The sequence below is a fragment of the Thunnus albacares genome, chromosome 21, assembly GCF_914725855.1.
Source record: "Thunnus albacares chromosome 21, fThuAlb1.1, whole genome shotgun sequence".
Taxonomy (NCBI): Eukaryota; Metazoa; Chordata; class Actinopteri; order Scombriformes; family Scombridae; genus Thunnus; species Thunnus albacares.
Window position 1 is genome coordinate 4,596,638 of NC_058126.1, and position 14,494 is coordinate 4,611,131.

The following is a 14,494-nucleotide window of genomic DNA, read 5'->3' on the forward strand; positions in this document are numbered from 1 at the left end:
GAATCTCTAATCAGATCTTGTTTATTCATTCTTTGATCAATAATTGCTGCAAAATTTTTCAGGTTTTAGAGCAAATTCTATGAAGGCAAAGTCCTTGTGAAGCTGCTTGTGTTGAGACGTTTAATCATTGAGAACTTCGGCTTCTTTAGTTAAATTTATGTTTTTCCTTAAAACTAATATATCAGAAAGTTTTTAGCCTGGAATTACAATGTCAAATGACACTGAGTCTCTGATCACATGCTTATTGTCTGCATTCTGATTGGCTGCAGGGCACTTCAGGACCGGACCCCACGACCGTCTATGTGGACATGAGGGCGCTGCGCCATGACAGGTACGACTGCGTCTTCGTCAGCTTTCTTTATTTTTTTGGTTCTTCTTCTTCACTTGAAAATAAAACTAAAGAATCCAGCAAACTGTCGATCACTTGAACTCACCTTAATAACACGACGTGTTTCAGACCTTCATCAGGTGAAATTCACACAAACAAACAACCATCCACATAAAGGCTTTTTACCTGCCAATTATTCCAGCCAATCAGAGGACGCTGGCAACTCCTCCCAATATGTATATAAATGAAGGTCAATGACAAACAGGACACTGATATGTAAGTATTATAAAAATGGTTCACATTGTACAACAGGGCCCTCCAGGGATGTTAGATAAGAAAATGTTCCCAAAATCACATATGACACAATCTACACTATAGTCTATGGTAAAAGAAGGCGCTGCAGACACACAGTCAGTAATCACTATATTACAAAATTATTCACATGTACAAGAAAACAATGCAAAGAAAATATAAGAAAAAGGACTGAAATGTGTTATTAAAGTGAGTCAAGAGACGGACAATGTTCAGGATTCTTTGGTTTTCTTTTCATGTTAAGACTTTTTGATCCTACACACATGGCTCTATGACATTATGATATACAGGAACTTGTTTTATTTTGTTGCTCTTCACCTTATACAGTTGTGACATTTCCACATGTGTGTGTTTCAGGGTTCGGTTAGTGGAGCGAGGTTCTCCACACAGTCTGCCTTTAATGGAGTCTGGAAAGGTGAGTTTGATTTAGATTTAGATGAGCAGAAGTTTTAAAGCGTCTACATACAGTAACATCTAGTTATGTTGCCAAATACAAGCTCCAAAACACAACAAAATAAATCTAATCTTAAAAACAAACCACACAGTCAGTTCAATCATGTTAAAAACCACAGACGATCTCCTGGGATCCTCATTTAAGAGGTTTGGGTGACATTTATGTAAAAAACAAGGAATTAATATCAGACAGTGGAAGTTGTTTTCAAAATATTACAATTAAACTTTCATTATTCCACTGAGGAACATTTTAAATGAAGGGAAACCAGATTACAGTGAAAAGACCTTTACAGAGACACACAAGAAGCACTAAAAATGGCCGCAAATTGAAGGACAGAAGATTGGAGGATTATTTCTGCTCCGGACTGAATGTCCTCCCACAGTCGGTGACTCAAAACAGACAGCTGGTTCGAGTCCATGACGAGCCCTGAAACATCCTCCCTTCCCGTCTGCGGATACGTGGGTGTGGAGAGCATCGCATCACGTTTATTGGATTGTTACCAAGAGTGTTACCTCGTTGATTGGTTAAAAGAAATGTTTGTATCTTGTAGTTTTCTCGTGATAACTGCTTCGTTATCTTAAGAAAACAAAAGGTCGTATACTTGAGATAACTAAATAATTGATCACAACAATATGACTTTGACTTGGAGTCCTCCGTACATCAGTCATCACAGGCGGGCAGATGGCACAGGAGGAAAATATCATAGCCTACAGTGTGTTTATGTCTCGCCCACGTTCAGTAGACAATAGTCACGTCAGTTTATTTATAGAGCACATTTAATACGACATGTCTGGTGTCCCAGCTGTCTTTAGACACATACCGCACCATCTAATCACAACTTGTACTTTTATTTTTGTTGTTATTAAAGGGGACACGTCGTGCTTTTTGTGTTTATACTGTTAAAATGTGGTGAAAGTATGTAAAAAAAAATGTGTCGCCTTCAAGTCAAAAGTCAGGGCTTCAACCTGCTCTGAACGCTCCGTTTGTAAAAATTACTTCTACTTCCTCTTCGTGTTGACGTCAGATTGTTCACACACGCCCACAAACGGCCGTCTGTTGTTGCTAAGTTTGTTTCCGTGTGTTGTTCACGTTGTCAACTAGCATATTTCAGGCTCAAACATGTACAAATGTATTTTTAGAAGTTTATATTTCAAGTAAAGAACAAGAAGAGTAGTGAAATCCTGCTACTGTAGTTTGTTTACATGGCCTCTGGAGCCGACAGGAGCTGACTAATCAGAACAGAGTGGGCTCATCAGGAGGCGGGGCTTAAAGAGACAGGAGCTAAAATGGCCTGTTACAGACAGAGGCTGAGTTTTCAACTGGAAATCATGCAAATATATTCCAGTAGAGCCTCAGAATATTAATATATAGACCTGGAAATATGCAGAATATGTGTCCTTTAAATTCTTTTCTCATCCATAACTAAAAGGACAACAGTCTAGCTAGAAGAAGAAGTTAACACTGTGATCATGATGCTGAATCAAGTGACGTCACGACCGACTGAACTAAGCTGAGCTAAACTGAACTCTGATCTGAAAGACAAACTTCAATCATACTGTTTAAAAGAAGGGCTTAAAAATAAAATTCAGGCATCGAGGAGGCGGTAACAGGTGTTTTTGACCAAACCCAGAAAAAAAATGACAATAAATGTCCCCAAAAAACCTTTTAAAAATACTGTTTTGCAGCAGATTTACAGCACTAGTTAGAGACGATACTGAGTCCTCCTGCAGCAGCATCACACATTTGCTGCTTTTATTCCAGGAGAAGATGACATTTATACTCATCTGATCCCCGAGCAACACTTATTTCAGTTTCTTTACAGATCTCTTAGCAACTGACAGCGTTGCATAAAGTCTAAATATATAACAGTCGGCACAGAGGAACCAGAACAATAATTGGTCCCATAACTTTGTACAAATACAAGTAAACGTTTGCAGACATGAGACACAAAATCACTGCTGAAATGATCATTTCCCCGTTAAAAAACAACCAAACATTATTCATGACTGTTTAATTAAACATCAGCTGTTCATGTTTGTTGTCTAAGATACGATTTAATATGTGTGATGACCTGAACATCCACACTCACCTTTCTTTATCTGGCTTTTCACTTGTATACATTACTATTTAACATGTTTGTTTGTTTATTTTGTACACCGGAGCACTGAAACAACACATTATGAAATACTGTATATAGAGAATATAACAGTAAACTCTCTTGAATACTTTCCCACCTAAATACATCACAGTGTCACATGTTAAAAAAGCAAGAAATGAGTTTTAAAACAAGGAAATTATTATTATTACATTATTAAATAACATAAAAGAGTTTTTTTAAAGTGTAGAAAATCTAAATGTGCTGATATAAATGCCTCTTAATTAACATTTTTGAGTTTGGTACCACTTCCTAATGAGGCGCTGTCTCTAAATGATTGTAACTAATTACTTTAATTACAGTAAATGAATAATTTAATAATGCTCTATAGATCTAAAGGGTTATAGGCTATAACTATTATAAATAAAACAATTGTAAATGCTATTAAATTCTTATTAAATACATTTTATTGGTGAGGTCTGATGAGCTAAAGAGCTGAAAGACAAATAATAACAAAAATATTTATTTATCACTTATCAAAGCCGGAGATTAATTCGGTCACCTTTTGACAGAAATGTGTTTTCAGAAGCAGTTTAAAAGATGATTTTTATCTGATTTTGCAAATCTGAATCCGTCGGGCAGGTTGTTCTGTCTCTTTAATGTCAGACGTCGACAGGAAACAGTCGACATGTTGTTGTCTGATGACCTCAGACTGCTCACAGGTTGGTGAGAGGAAAGTTATTAAAGAGATGCATAAAGAGATAAAGTCTGGAACGAGGTCATGAAGTGAAATCTTAAAATCATTTCTGTAATAAACCAGCAACCAACGTGGTTACAAAACAAGTTCTCTTTAAGTTCCCCTATTTAGCATTTATAAGCAGTAAACAAACATTTAATAAATGGTTTATAGTTCACTATAATGTAAATATAAGGATTATATTATATATAACTACAACTGTGTTTTATTACAGTCATTCATTATCAGTTTATACAGCAGCCTCATAAACACTTATATCTGCTTACAGGTGGATTATATCGTGTTATGAACCATTTATTAAATGTTATAAATTCTAAATATGGATAAACATCAGCCTGAAGTGATTTTTCACAAATGGAAACCCAGAAATATCATTAGATATTATATCTAATCTTGATCAATTGATTAGTTCTTGGGTCTATAAATTAATAAAACCCAAGATTTATCCTCAAATGTCTTATTTTGTCCCAACCAACAGTCACAACCCAAAAATATTCAGTTCACTGTCACAGCAGACTAAAGAAACCAGAAAATATTCACATTTAAGAAGCTTTTTCTCTTTAAAAAACATCTCAAAACAATAAATCAATCATCAGAACAGCTGGCGATGGATTAACCGTCGCAGCTCTGCTCATGTTTAACAGTTTTATGGATCAGGTTCCTGCTGGTTTCATGAGTTAACAGCAGTCCTGAACACCGACGGATCTGTTCTCAGAGTTTGATGAGACGTTCGTGTCTCTTCTTCCTCCATACTCGCTCGCTCAGAGAGAGAGAGAGAGAGAGAGAGACAGAGAGAGAGAGAGAGGACGTCATTCATCGATCAGCCCGCTACTTATTTTGACTCACTGTATGTGGGAGGAGAGAACAGAGATAAAGAGGTTGTTTATCGGAGGAACAGAGTGTTTCTCTCTTATAAACTGTTGTTCTGTGTCTGTTGAAGCTTTTTATTTAACGTCACATCATCAGAGAGACGATGTCGTGAACTGACACTTGAAATTTAAAGTGTGACTCTGAGTTAAACATCTGTGAGACGTATTCATGACAGAAGCAAAGTCTCACAGAGAAGCCGTAACCGTGGCAACTGACTTATTATTTATCTTTTTTTTAAAAATTTCAGATCCTGCCCGGAGTTCGCATCATCATCGCAAACCCAGAGACCAAAGGACCGCTGGGAGACTCGCACCTCGGAGAGGTCGCCACAAATAAACTCTTTATCTTTACTTTTTCTTTCTGTCTTTTTCTTTTTGTTCTTCCTTTCATTTTCTTACTGTTTTTTTACTTTCTGTCTTTTCTTTTTTCTTTTATTTTTTTCTTTTCTTATCTTTTGTCCTTTTCTTTCTATATTTTTTCTTTTTCTTTATTTCATTTTCCTGTTTTTCCGTCTTTCTTTTTATCGTCTTTCTTTTCCTTCCTTTGTCTTATTTCTTCTCTCATTTGTTTTTCTTTCTCTCTTTTACTTTTCTCAGCTTCCTCTTTTTTGTTTCTTCCTTTTCTTTTTTTTGTCTCTTTTTACTTCTTTTTCCCTTTTCCCCTGTTTTGTCTTTTCTCTCTCTCTCATTTTCATCCTTTCTGTTCTTTTATTTCTATATTATTTATTTATTTTTCTTTTTTGATTTTCCTTTTCTCTTTCTTTTCTTTCTTGTCTATGTGTTGTTTTTGGTCTTTTTTCTTTTTCTTAACTTTCTCTTTTTTGTTTTTCTGTTTGTTTCTTTTATTTTTTTCTCTCTTTTTTTCTCTTTTCTTTTCAGTCCTTTTCTTTTCTATATTATTTCTATGACATCATCAACAGTCCTAAATAAACTCCAGTTCCTCCAGAACCTCCAGCGGCTGCTTGTCCAGTTCAGAGTCCTTCTCCTCACTCACTAAACCCTCCACACCCAGACCTCCTCCTGCCTGTCTGACCTCCTCCTCCTCCTCCTCTCAGCCTTCGCTCCTCTGACACCGGGACCGAGCACCAGACCTCCTCCCTCACCGATCAAATCACTAATCTCAACTCACCTTTTCACAACTGCTGTTAATGTGTAATTAATGTTGTGTGTTAAATGTTTTTCTTTGAGTTCCCTGAAAAACGCTTTATAAATAAAATGTATTATTATTTCTTTTCCTATTTTCTCTTTCATTTTTGTCTTTTTTTCCTTTTTATTTTTGTCTTTTCATTCTTTCTTTTCTCTTTTGTCTTTTTGTTTCTCTTCCTTTTTTCTTTACTTAACTTTTCTCAGATGTTTTCTTTTCTCTCTGTCCTTTTCATTTATTCTTGTCCTTTTATTATCACACATCTTTTCCTTTCTGACATTTTCTGTCTATATTTCTTTTCTTTTCTCTCTTTTCTCTTCAGTGTCCCTCTGTGTGTTTCTTGTTTGTCTCTTTGTTCCCTCCTTCTCTCCCCTGAGTGTTTTATTTCTAGACATATTTACATTAAGAGTTTGAAGTTTAGTTCAGCTGCAGCTGCCAGTCTGTCTTTTTCCTCCACTCTGAAATATTCACTTTTTGCTTTACTGAAAGTTTAAATTCAGTTTCAGGCAGCATCTTGAATATATTTATATAATATAATAACAGATTTTTGGACTCTGACTGTCGTGTTCGTCCTGCAGATCTGGGTGCACAGCGCTCATAACGGCAGCGGTTACTACAGCGGTTACGGAGAAGAGGTTCTCCAGTCCGACCACTTCAACTCTAGGCTCAGCTTTGGAGACACTCAGACGGTCTGGGCGAGGACGGGCTACCTGGGCTTCCTGCGCCGCACCGAGCTCACCGACGCCAACGGAGGTCATTTTTCTCTCTTTGTCCCACGTTTTCTCTTCTAATTCTCAACACCAGCACCAACGTTTCCTCTCTCTGTCCTCTGTCCTCTCTGTCGTGTGAACAGAGAGACACGACGCTCTGTTTGTGGTCGGAGCGCTGGAGGAGGCCATGGAGCTGCGAGGGATGAGGTACCATCCCATCGACATCGAGACCTCTGTCATCCGCGCGCACAAGAGCATCATGGAGTGGTAGGTTACAACAAAGACATGAAGGAAACATCAAATAGATGTTTCTTGCTTTTTTATTTTTCTTGAAATGTTTTAAGAGTAATGAAACGTTGCTTTTCAGCTTGTCCTCTTCTTCTACACACGTGAAAATCAACCAGTGTGTTGGGCTTCCTCAGTTTACACCCCAGTAACTGTATATTGTGATATTAATATATTAGGAGTACTTCATCACATTGATGCACAAAGTCAGAAATAAGAGATCTTAAAGGACTAGATACTGTACTTTCTCAGTAAAATCTGATGTGGCAGATTTCTATTGTCTCATAATATAAAGTATAGTATATATCCTCATTTGGAACAACTCTAACTTCCACCAGTTTGGGGCATAAAGGTTTATTTACCCACCTGCTGTAGTTCAAACCACTTCAATATCAGTCTTCAAACCAATTTTCAAACCAAGAGAAGACATTTTACCCACAAAAACAGCATTTAAAGGTTTTATCTGTACCTGTGTTTCTGACTACATCTATAGTGTTGACTGTAGGGTTGCAACTAATTTATCTAACTAATCTAATCTACAGATTATTTTCTAGATGAATTGTTTGGTCTATAAAACATCAGGAGATACTGAAAATGCCAAAATATTTAATTTACTACAGGATAATAAGAAAAGAAAAATATAAGAAAAATGTAATACAAGTAAAAACTCAGTTCTCTTATTTGAGAAGCTAAACTATCAAATGTTTGTCGTTTCTCTGATGTGAACGACTTTTCTTACCTTCTCCTTTAACCAGCTCTGCAGCTCTGTGAAGCTTTTAAGCCTCTTTCAGTTCATAGTTTTGCCTTTATGGTGCATTTAATGTCTGGTTCAGTCTCAGTATTCTCGAGGTGTCGTCTCCAGGCAACAGTTTTCAGCAAATAAGCTCTGATAAATCCACTGTGCACCAAACAGCAGAAAGACAAAGTTAGAGACCAGCAGGTGAAGAAAGTGGAACATCTAGCAGCTAAAGAGCCAGATATCTGGATGAACATGTCGCTCTGTGTCTGCTGGATAACAACTTTATAATCTGGAGTTTTGCTGCCCTCTAGTGGCTAAAACAAGTCAAATACTGCAGCTTAAAAAAAAAATAGATCCAGTAATAAAATCTTTGTCGTCCTCAGCGCCGTCTTCCCCTGGACCAACCTGCTGGTGGTGGTGGTGGAGCTGGAGGGCTCCGAGCAGGAAGCCCTGGACCTGGTTCCCATGGTGACCAAGGCGGTGCTGGAGGAGCACTACCTGATCGTGGGCGTCGTCGTGGTGACGGACATCGGCGTCATCCCCATCAACTCTCGCGGCGAGAAACAGCGCATGCACCTCCGCGACGGCTTCTTACAAGACCAGCTAGACCCCATCTACGTGGCCTACAACATGTAGCCTGTGTGTGTGTGTGTGTGTGTGTGTGACTGTGTGTGTGTATGTGTGTGTGTGTTTAGGAGAGAGCGAGAGAGAGAGAGCGAGCATGCGTTTGTATGCCGTGCATATCGCCGTTGTTGTTCATTTATTTCCCCCCCCCCCAAAAATCAAGATGTACTGTATTTTTGAACCTGCATATGGTGTGTGGTCTTAAGTCGTCCGTTTTCTTTAAAAGTCGTGTTGTGCCGGTTGGTTGATTGATTGATTGGCTGATTGATTGATTGATTGATTGATTGATTGATTGCTCAGTGGTGGTATGACCATTTTTCACACCCCCGTTTAATCTCGTGACCGTTGACCAGGAGCTTGTCACTGTAGAAAGCCTTATAGGGGAAACACTGTGTACAGGGCGGCAGCTCCGCTCGTCACGCCGCGTGTCGTTTTTAGGAGGTAAAAGTAGAGCGAGAGAGAGAGAGAGAGAGAGAGAGAGAGAGGAAAAATAATAAAGACTGTATCTGTCATCATGTTTTACTGGTCGATTCAAAAAGAAAAAAAAAAAAAAAAATTTCCAGATTTGTGGTATTATTTCAATTAGAACAGGGGCAGCCAGATTATTGTAAAAATATAAATATTGTACATAGACATAATAATCTATATGGAGAGGTACCGAAAACACGATGAGGTATAGTAGCCCCTATATGCAGCTCTCTCCACCCGCACCCTGTGTGTGTGTGTGTGTGTGTGTGTGTGTGTGTGTGTGTGTGTTTGCAGTGTGTGTGTATGTGAGTGTGTTCATCCGTCTGTGTTCATGTGTGCAACAGGGACGTTTTCTGTAGTTCGAATGTGAATCAAACGCCGACTACAAACAGATTTTTATCCACAGACGATCAAAGAAGAAAAGCTTTTATGAAAAAAACTTGAAAAAGCAGAAACACTGAAAAACACCCCCCACCCCCCCAAAAAAAAACACACAAAAAAATACACACAAAAAAACCCCCACACAACTGGATGTGTTTTCAGTGTCCAAAGTGTCTCAGAAAAATCACACAGATTTATCTTTTCTGAATCTACTTTTGTTCTCTTGTGATCTTTCTGACCTCTAAACTATTTCATGGCAAATAAAAACACCACAAATTTAAGCAAAAAGCAAGTGCAATGTCTATCAATAAAGTAGTTATTTTAATCAGAATTCCAACATGCACATTAATCATCATTTTTCATCATATCAGTCAGCCGGCTTTTCACTTATCTTACTTAATTACTTGCAGTAAAAACCTGTGAAATTCAGTCCCCAAAGCGTCTTTCTTTCTTATCGAGCAAAGTGCACTGTGAATATTAAAGAAAAGAAGGGAAGATTATTGTTATTTAAAAGGGAGTTTATGGGAAACGAGGTGTTGTAGTCCCAGTTTAAGATCAAAGGGAACTGAAGACTCAACGGCCTCGAGGTGTCGCTGCAGTTGTTTTACATTTACTTGTTTAAAACAGCCAATCAGAGAGCTGCTGTTGGGATAAAGGGAGCTCCGGATAAAGTTTACATGGGAAAGCTGTAGCAATAAGGCCTAAAAAGACGTTCTTCACTGCAGGGATTCATCCTCTCTACATTCAACAAGTCCAACTGAAATTAAACTACTTTCATTAAACTTTTTTTTGTCTACTGCACCGTATATATCTGCTCTGTGAATGACTTGTCCTGTGTTCTCCTTTGAGAATCTTTAGTGAAATAATTTATATGTGTTTTTTTACATAGCTGGAGTCTTTATTTCCATACAGCCAATCAAATCTTTGCATAAAGTGATAACTTGCCGTTCTGTCATATTCAGAGCAGACGGTCACACTGAGCCTGATTGCATCCTGCTACACAACAACAACCCACGTTAGCTTTCCTGCTAAAGTCTTCTTCTTATCTAACTTACAAACATGAACACACGTCTCATCCTGCAGCTTGTTGAACGAGCCGCCAAACAAACATTCACCGGGGAAAAGTGCACCGCTAACAGTTAGCAGCTAGATAGCTAATTAGCTTAGCTGCAGCACATTAAACAACATGTAAATATACCTGCAAGTGTCACTTTGGACCCGTTAGATGCTGGTTTGGTTCTTACTCTTTAATACCACTGCTAACAACATGCTGTATGTCCATGACTTGTAGCTACAGCCTTCATTCTAATAATACAAAACTTTTAACAATACATTTGAAAAACATGGTGACATTATTTTTGACTGAAAAATAGCGACGACTAAATGTTATTTTAGTTGGTTTAATTAAATTCACTCAGTCGATGCTGTGAAACATTTAAAAGTTGTTTTTTCTTTGTTTTTCACAATCTCGTAGTCTTTTATTTCAGGACACTTAGATTCTTTGTGATTATAAAATGAAAACAGACTGCAGCATCACTTAGAAATATTAAGTCTCTGCTCGGTGTTTGTTTCCTAAAAATTAAGTTCAAGCACAAAGTTGACTTAATGAAACTAGAAACTTAGAAGAACCTGAGCAGACAGATACTGATGAACAACAGCTACTTATTAATTAGCACGTTGGTTGTTATTGTGGGAGATTCCTGATCTGATCTGTTATCAATAACATTTCCACATTTTAAATATTAGTCAATGATTTTAATATTTTTATATTGAAATCTACATAATTTCATGAGAATAACAACCTCTTGGTAAGAAGTGAAAACATCTCATTAGCAAAATAATAAAAAAAGTTGTGATTAATTTAAGTTATATGGCAAAAACCTGCATAACAGTCTGCATTTAAGCATCTTTCTGACACAAATAACAAGAAAGTGTTTATTTTTTTTCATCTAAGACAAGAATCCCCAGTAAAGAACGTCCTCTGGGCTTTGGTACAACAGTTACCACCTGATGTGCACTGACTCTTGAAATATAGTGAGAATACAGAAGATTAAAGATAAATATTTAACTATAATAAGATTTAAAAATATCACTTTATCCCAAAAAACTTCTTCTTTCTTGGCTAGCTGTGAAATATGAGAATTACCTGCACAGTTTGGAGGGACGCTGCAGGTTATATAGAAAATTTTATTCAAAGTGTCGACGTTATTTAAAATAATTCATAAAAATGCATCATTTGTTTACATTCCTGTGGAGAAAAAAAAAAAGAGTATCTAATGACATCATCTCATCGTTCTTCTTCTTTGTTTCTTGTCGACGTCGTTCTCATCGTCTTTTATCATCGTTTGTCTTTTTATCAGAAGAAAAAAAAAATCTTTATGCATATCAGAAGTTGCTTAGCGCTTGTTTGGCTAACATAGCAGTTTGGGTTTGTTGGTAGCAGCGTAGCGGTCATGTTTCAGTCCCTGAGTGTGTGTGTGTGTGTGTGTGTGTGTGTGTGTTAGAGAGAGAGAGAGAGAGAGAGAGAGGAAGAGGTGGAGGATGTTGAACAAGAAGGAAATCCCATCAGAGGACTCGTCTGTGTGTTCAAGGCTGGATGGGAGAGAGAGACCGCATGGTGTGTGTGTGTTTGGGTGTGTGTGTGTGTGTTAGGTGTGTATGTATGTGTGTGTGTATATTGTATGTAAATAGTGTTGATTTTGTACGGTACAAGTGTGTGTGACTTGTTTTGTACACATGATAAAAAAGATTAAATGACACTTTTATAAGAGCCTGCTATTGGCTCACCGTCACACTATACAGTGCAATAAAGTGCTTTGATTGGCTACAACCGAGACTGTTTATTATTATTATTTTTATTAGTATTATTTGTTTTTTTTGGACTTTATCAAACAAAGACCATGCACAAAAAACATAAATCTCAAAATAAGAGGAGATGATTTATGCCAGATTTAGCTAATAGCTCATTTCCATCTGCAGGTACACAGACTTATCAACAGATAATAAACATTCATTTACTTACACACATTACACACACACACATTGCACTCTCCATAACACTAACAATTGTGCAGACAAATCTAAAAGCACACATCAACATATAAATATCAGTACATTCATCCAGCACAACTATAGAACTACAGTTCATTACAATTTAAACTCTAAATCACGGTGAAATTAGCGTCGACATGACTGGTTGCTAAATATCCATTTTTTTGCACGATGAGGAAAAAGAGCTGGAAGCATTTTCAAGTGTTTGATGGACGTAAATGAAACAGCAGATTGTACAAAAGCAGTCTGCCGCAGAGGGATGTTAACGTCTGAGTTTAGTTTATTCTCATTCATTTTATCATTATTGTCATGTGATTAGTTTGTCCTGAGTCTGTGGACGTTTTGGTGTTTGAAGTTTTCGATTTAATAATTAGAACTCGATTTAGTAATTAGTGCTTTCGATTTAAAAACTAGAGCTCTCGATTTAATAATTTGTGCTCTCGATTAAGTGATTAGTGCTCTCAATTTAATAATTCATGCTCTCAATTTAGTAATTAGTGCCCTTGATTTATATTAGAACTCGACTTAGTAATTAGTGCTCTCGATTTAATAATTAGAGCTCTCCATTTAATAATTCGTGCTCTCGATTTAATAATTAGTACTCTCGATTTAATAAGTGCTCTAGATTTAATCATTTGTGCTCTCGATTTAGTAATTAGTGCTCTCGATTTAATTAGTGCTCTCCATTTAATGATTAGTTCTCTCAATTTAGTAATTAGTACTCTCAATTTAATTAGTGCTCTGGATTTAGTAATTAGTGCTCTCAATTTAGTAATTAATGCTCTTGATTTAATTAGTGCTCTCAATTTAGTAATTACAGCTCTTGATTTAATAATTAGTGCTCTCGATTTAATAATTAGTGGTCTCCATTTAGTAATTAGTGCTCTCGATTTAATAATAAGTGCTCTCCATTTAGTAATTAGTGCTCTTGATTTAGTAATTAGTACTCTTGATTTAATTAGTGCTCTCGATCTAATAATTAGTGCTCTCGATTTAATTCATGCTCTCAATTTAATTAGTGCTGTCAATTTTGTAATTAGTGCTCTCGATTTAATAATTAGTGCTCTCGATTTAATTAGTGCTCTCGATATAATTAGTGCTCTCAATTTTGTAATTAGTGCTCTCAATTTAATAAGTGCTCTCGATTTAATAATTAGTGCTCTCGATTTAATTCATGCTCTCGATTTAATTAGTGCTCTCAATTTTGTAATTAGTGCTCTCGATTTAATAATTCATGCTCTCGATTTAATTAGTGCTCTCAATTTTGTAATTAGTGCTCTCGATTTAATAATTAGTGCTCTCGATTTAATTAGTGCTCTCGATATAATTAGTGCTCTCGATTTAGTAATTAGTGCACTTGATTGAATTAGTGCTCTCGATTTAATAATTAGTGCTCTTGATTTAATTAGGGCTCTTTATTTAATTAGTGCTCTCGATTTAATAATTAGTGCTTTTGATTTAATTATTAGTGCTCTTAATTAAATAATTAGTGCTCTGATTAAATAATTAGTGCTCTCGATTTAGTAATTAGTGCTCTCGATTTAATAATTAGTGCTCTCGATTTAATAATTAGTGCTCTTAATTAAATAATTAGTGCTCTGATTAAATAATTAGTGCTCTCGATTTAGTAATTAGTGCTCTCGATTTAATTATTAGTGCTCTCAATTTAATAATTAGTGCTCTTAATTTAGTAATTAGTGCTCTCAATTTAATAATTAGTGCTCTTAATTTAGTAATTAGTGCTCTCGATTTAATTAATGCTCTCGATTTAATAATTAGTGCTCTTAATTTAGTATTTAGTGCTCTCGATTTAATTAGTGCTCTCGATTTAATTAGTGCTCTCGATTTAATAATTAGTGCTCTCTATTTAATAATTTGTGCTCTCGATTTAATTAGTGCTCTCGATTTGATAGTGCTCTTGATTTAGTAATTAGAGCTCTTCATTAAATAATTAGTGCTCTCGACTTGATAGTGCTCTTGATTTAGTAATTAGAGCTCTTCATTAAATAATTAGTGCTCTGTGTTTTTTTCCCTTCAGGAATCTCATCTTCCTGATTGCCTCCAATAATTAAAGAATCACAGAAAACAAGAGTTTTCAGGAAATGATCAAGAAATTTAATTTCATTCCTAGTTTGTTTGAATTTAGATGAGTTGTTGATGTTGACGAACAAACAAACATGCAACATGCGACCACCTACTGATTCAATTTCAGCTTTTGATTAAAATTCCAAAACATCTCCACCAGAAACCAGAAACCAGAAACCAGAAAAAGTGAGT

General features: G+C 36.3%; 1 protein-coding gene across 3 annotated transcripts in view; it reads left to right on the forward strand.

Annotated features, from left to right (window-relative positions):
- The window catches only part of LOC122972607 (disco-interacting protein 2 homolog C-like), a 67,951-nt gene extending 58,686 nt beyond the window's left edge, over positions 1 to 9,265 (forward strand). For all 3 annotated transcript variants that reach the window (XM_044339842.1, XM_044339843.1, XM_044339844.1), the window contains 6 exons: positions 270 to 331; positions 998 to 1,055; positions 5,064 to 5,138; positions 6,538 to 6,712; positions 6,813 to 6,936; positions 8,077 to 9,265. In XM_044339842.1, coding sequence (XP_044195777.1) covers positions 270 to 331; positions 998 to 1,055; positions 5,064 to 5,138; positions 6,538 to 6,712; positions 6,813 to 6,936; positions 8,077 to 8,329 — 747 coding nt within the window. In that variant the 3' untranslated portion in view covers positions 8,330 to 9,265. The remainder of the gene's footprint in view (positions 1 to 269; positions 332 to 997; positions 1,056 to 5,063; positions 5,139 to 6,537; positions 6,713 to 6,812; positions 6,937 to 8,076) is intronic.
- Positions 9,266 to 14,494: the final 5,229 nt, after the last annotated feature.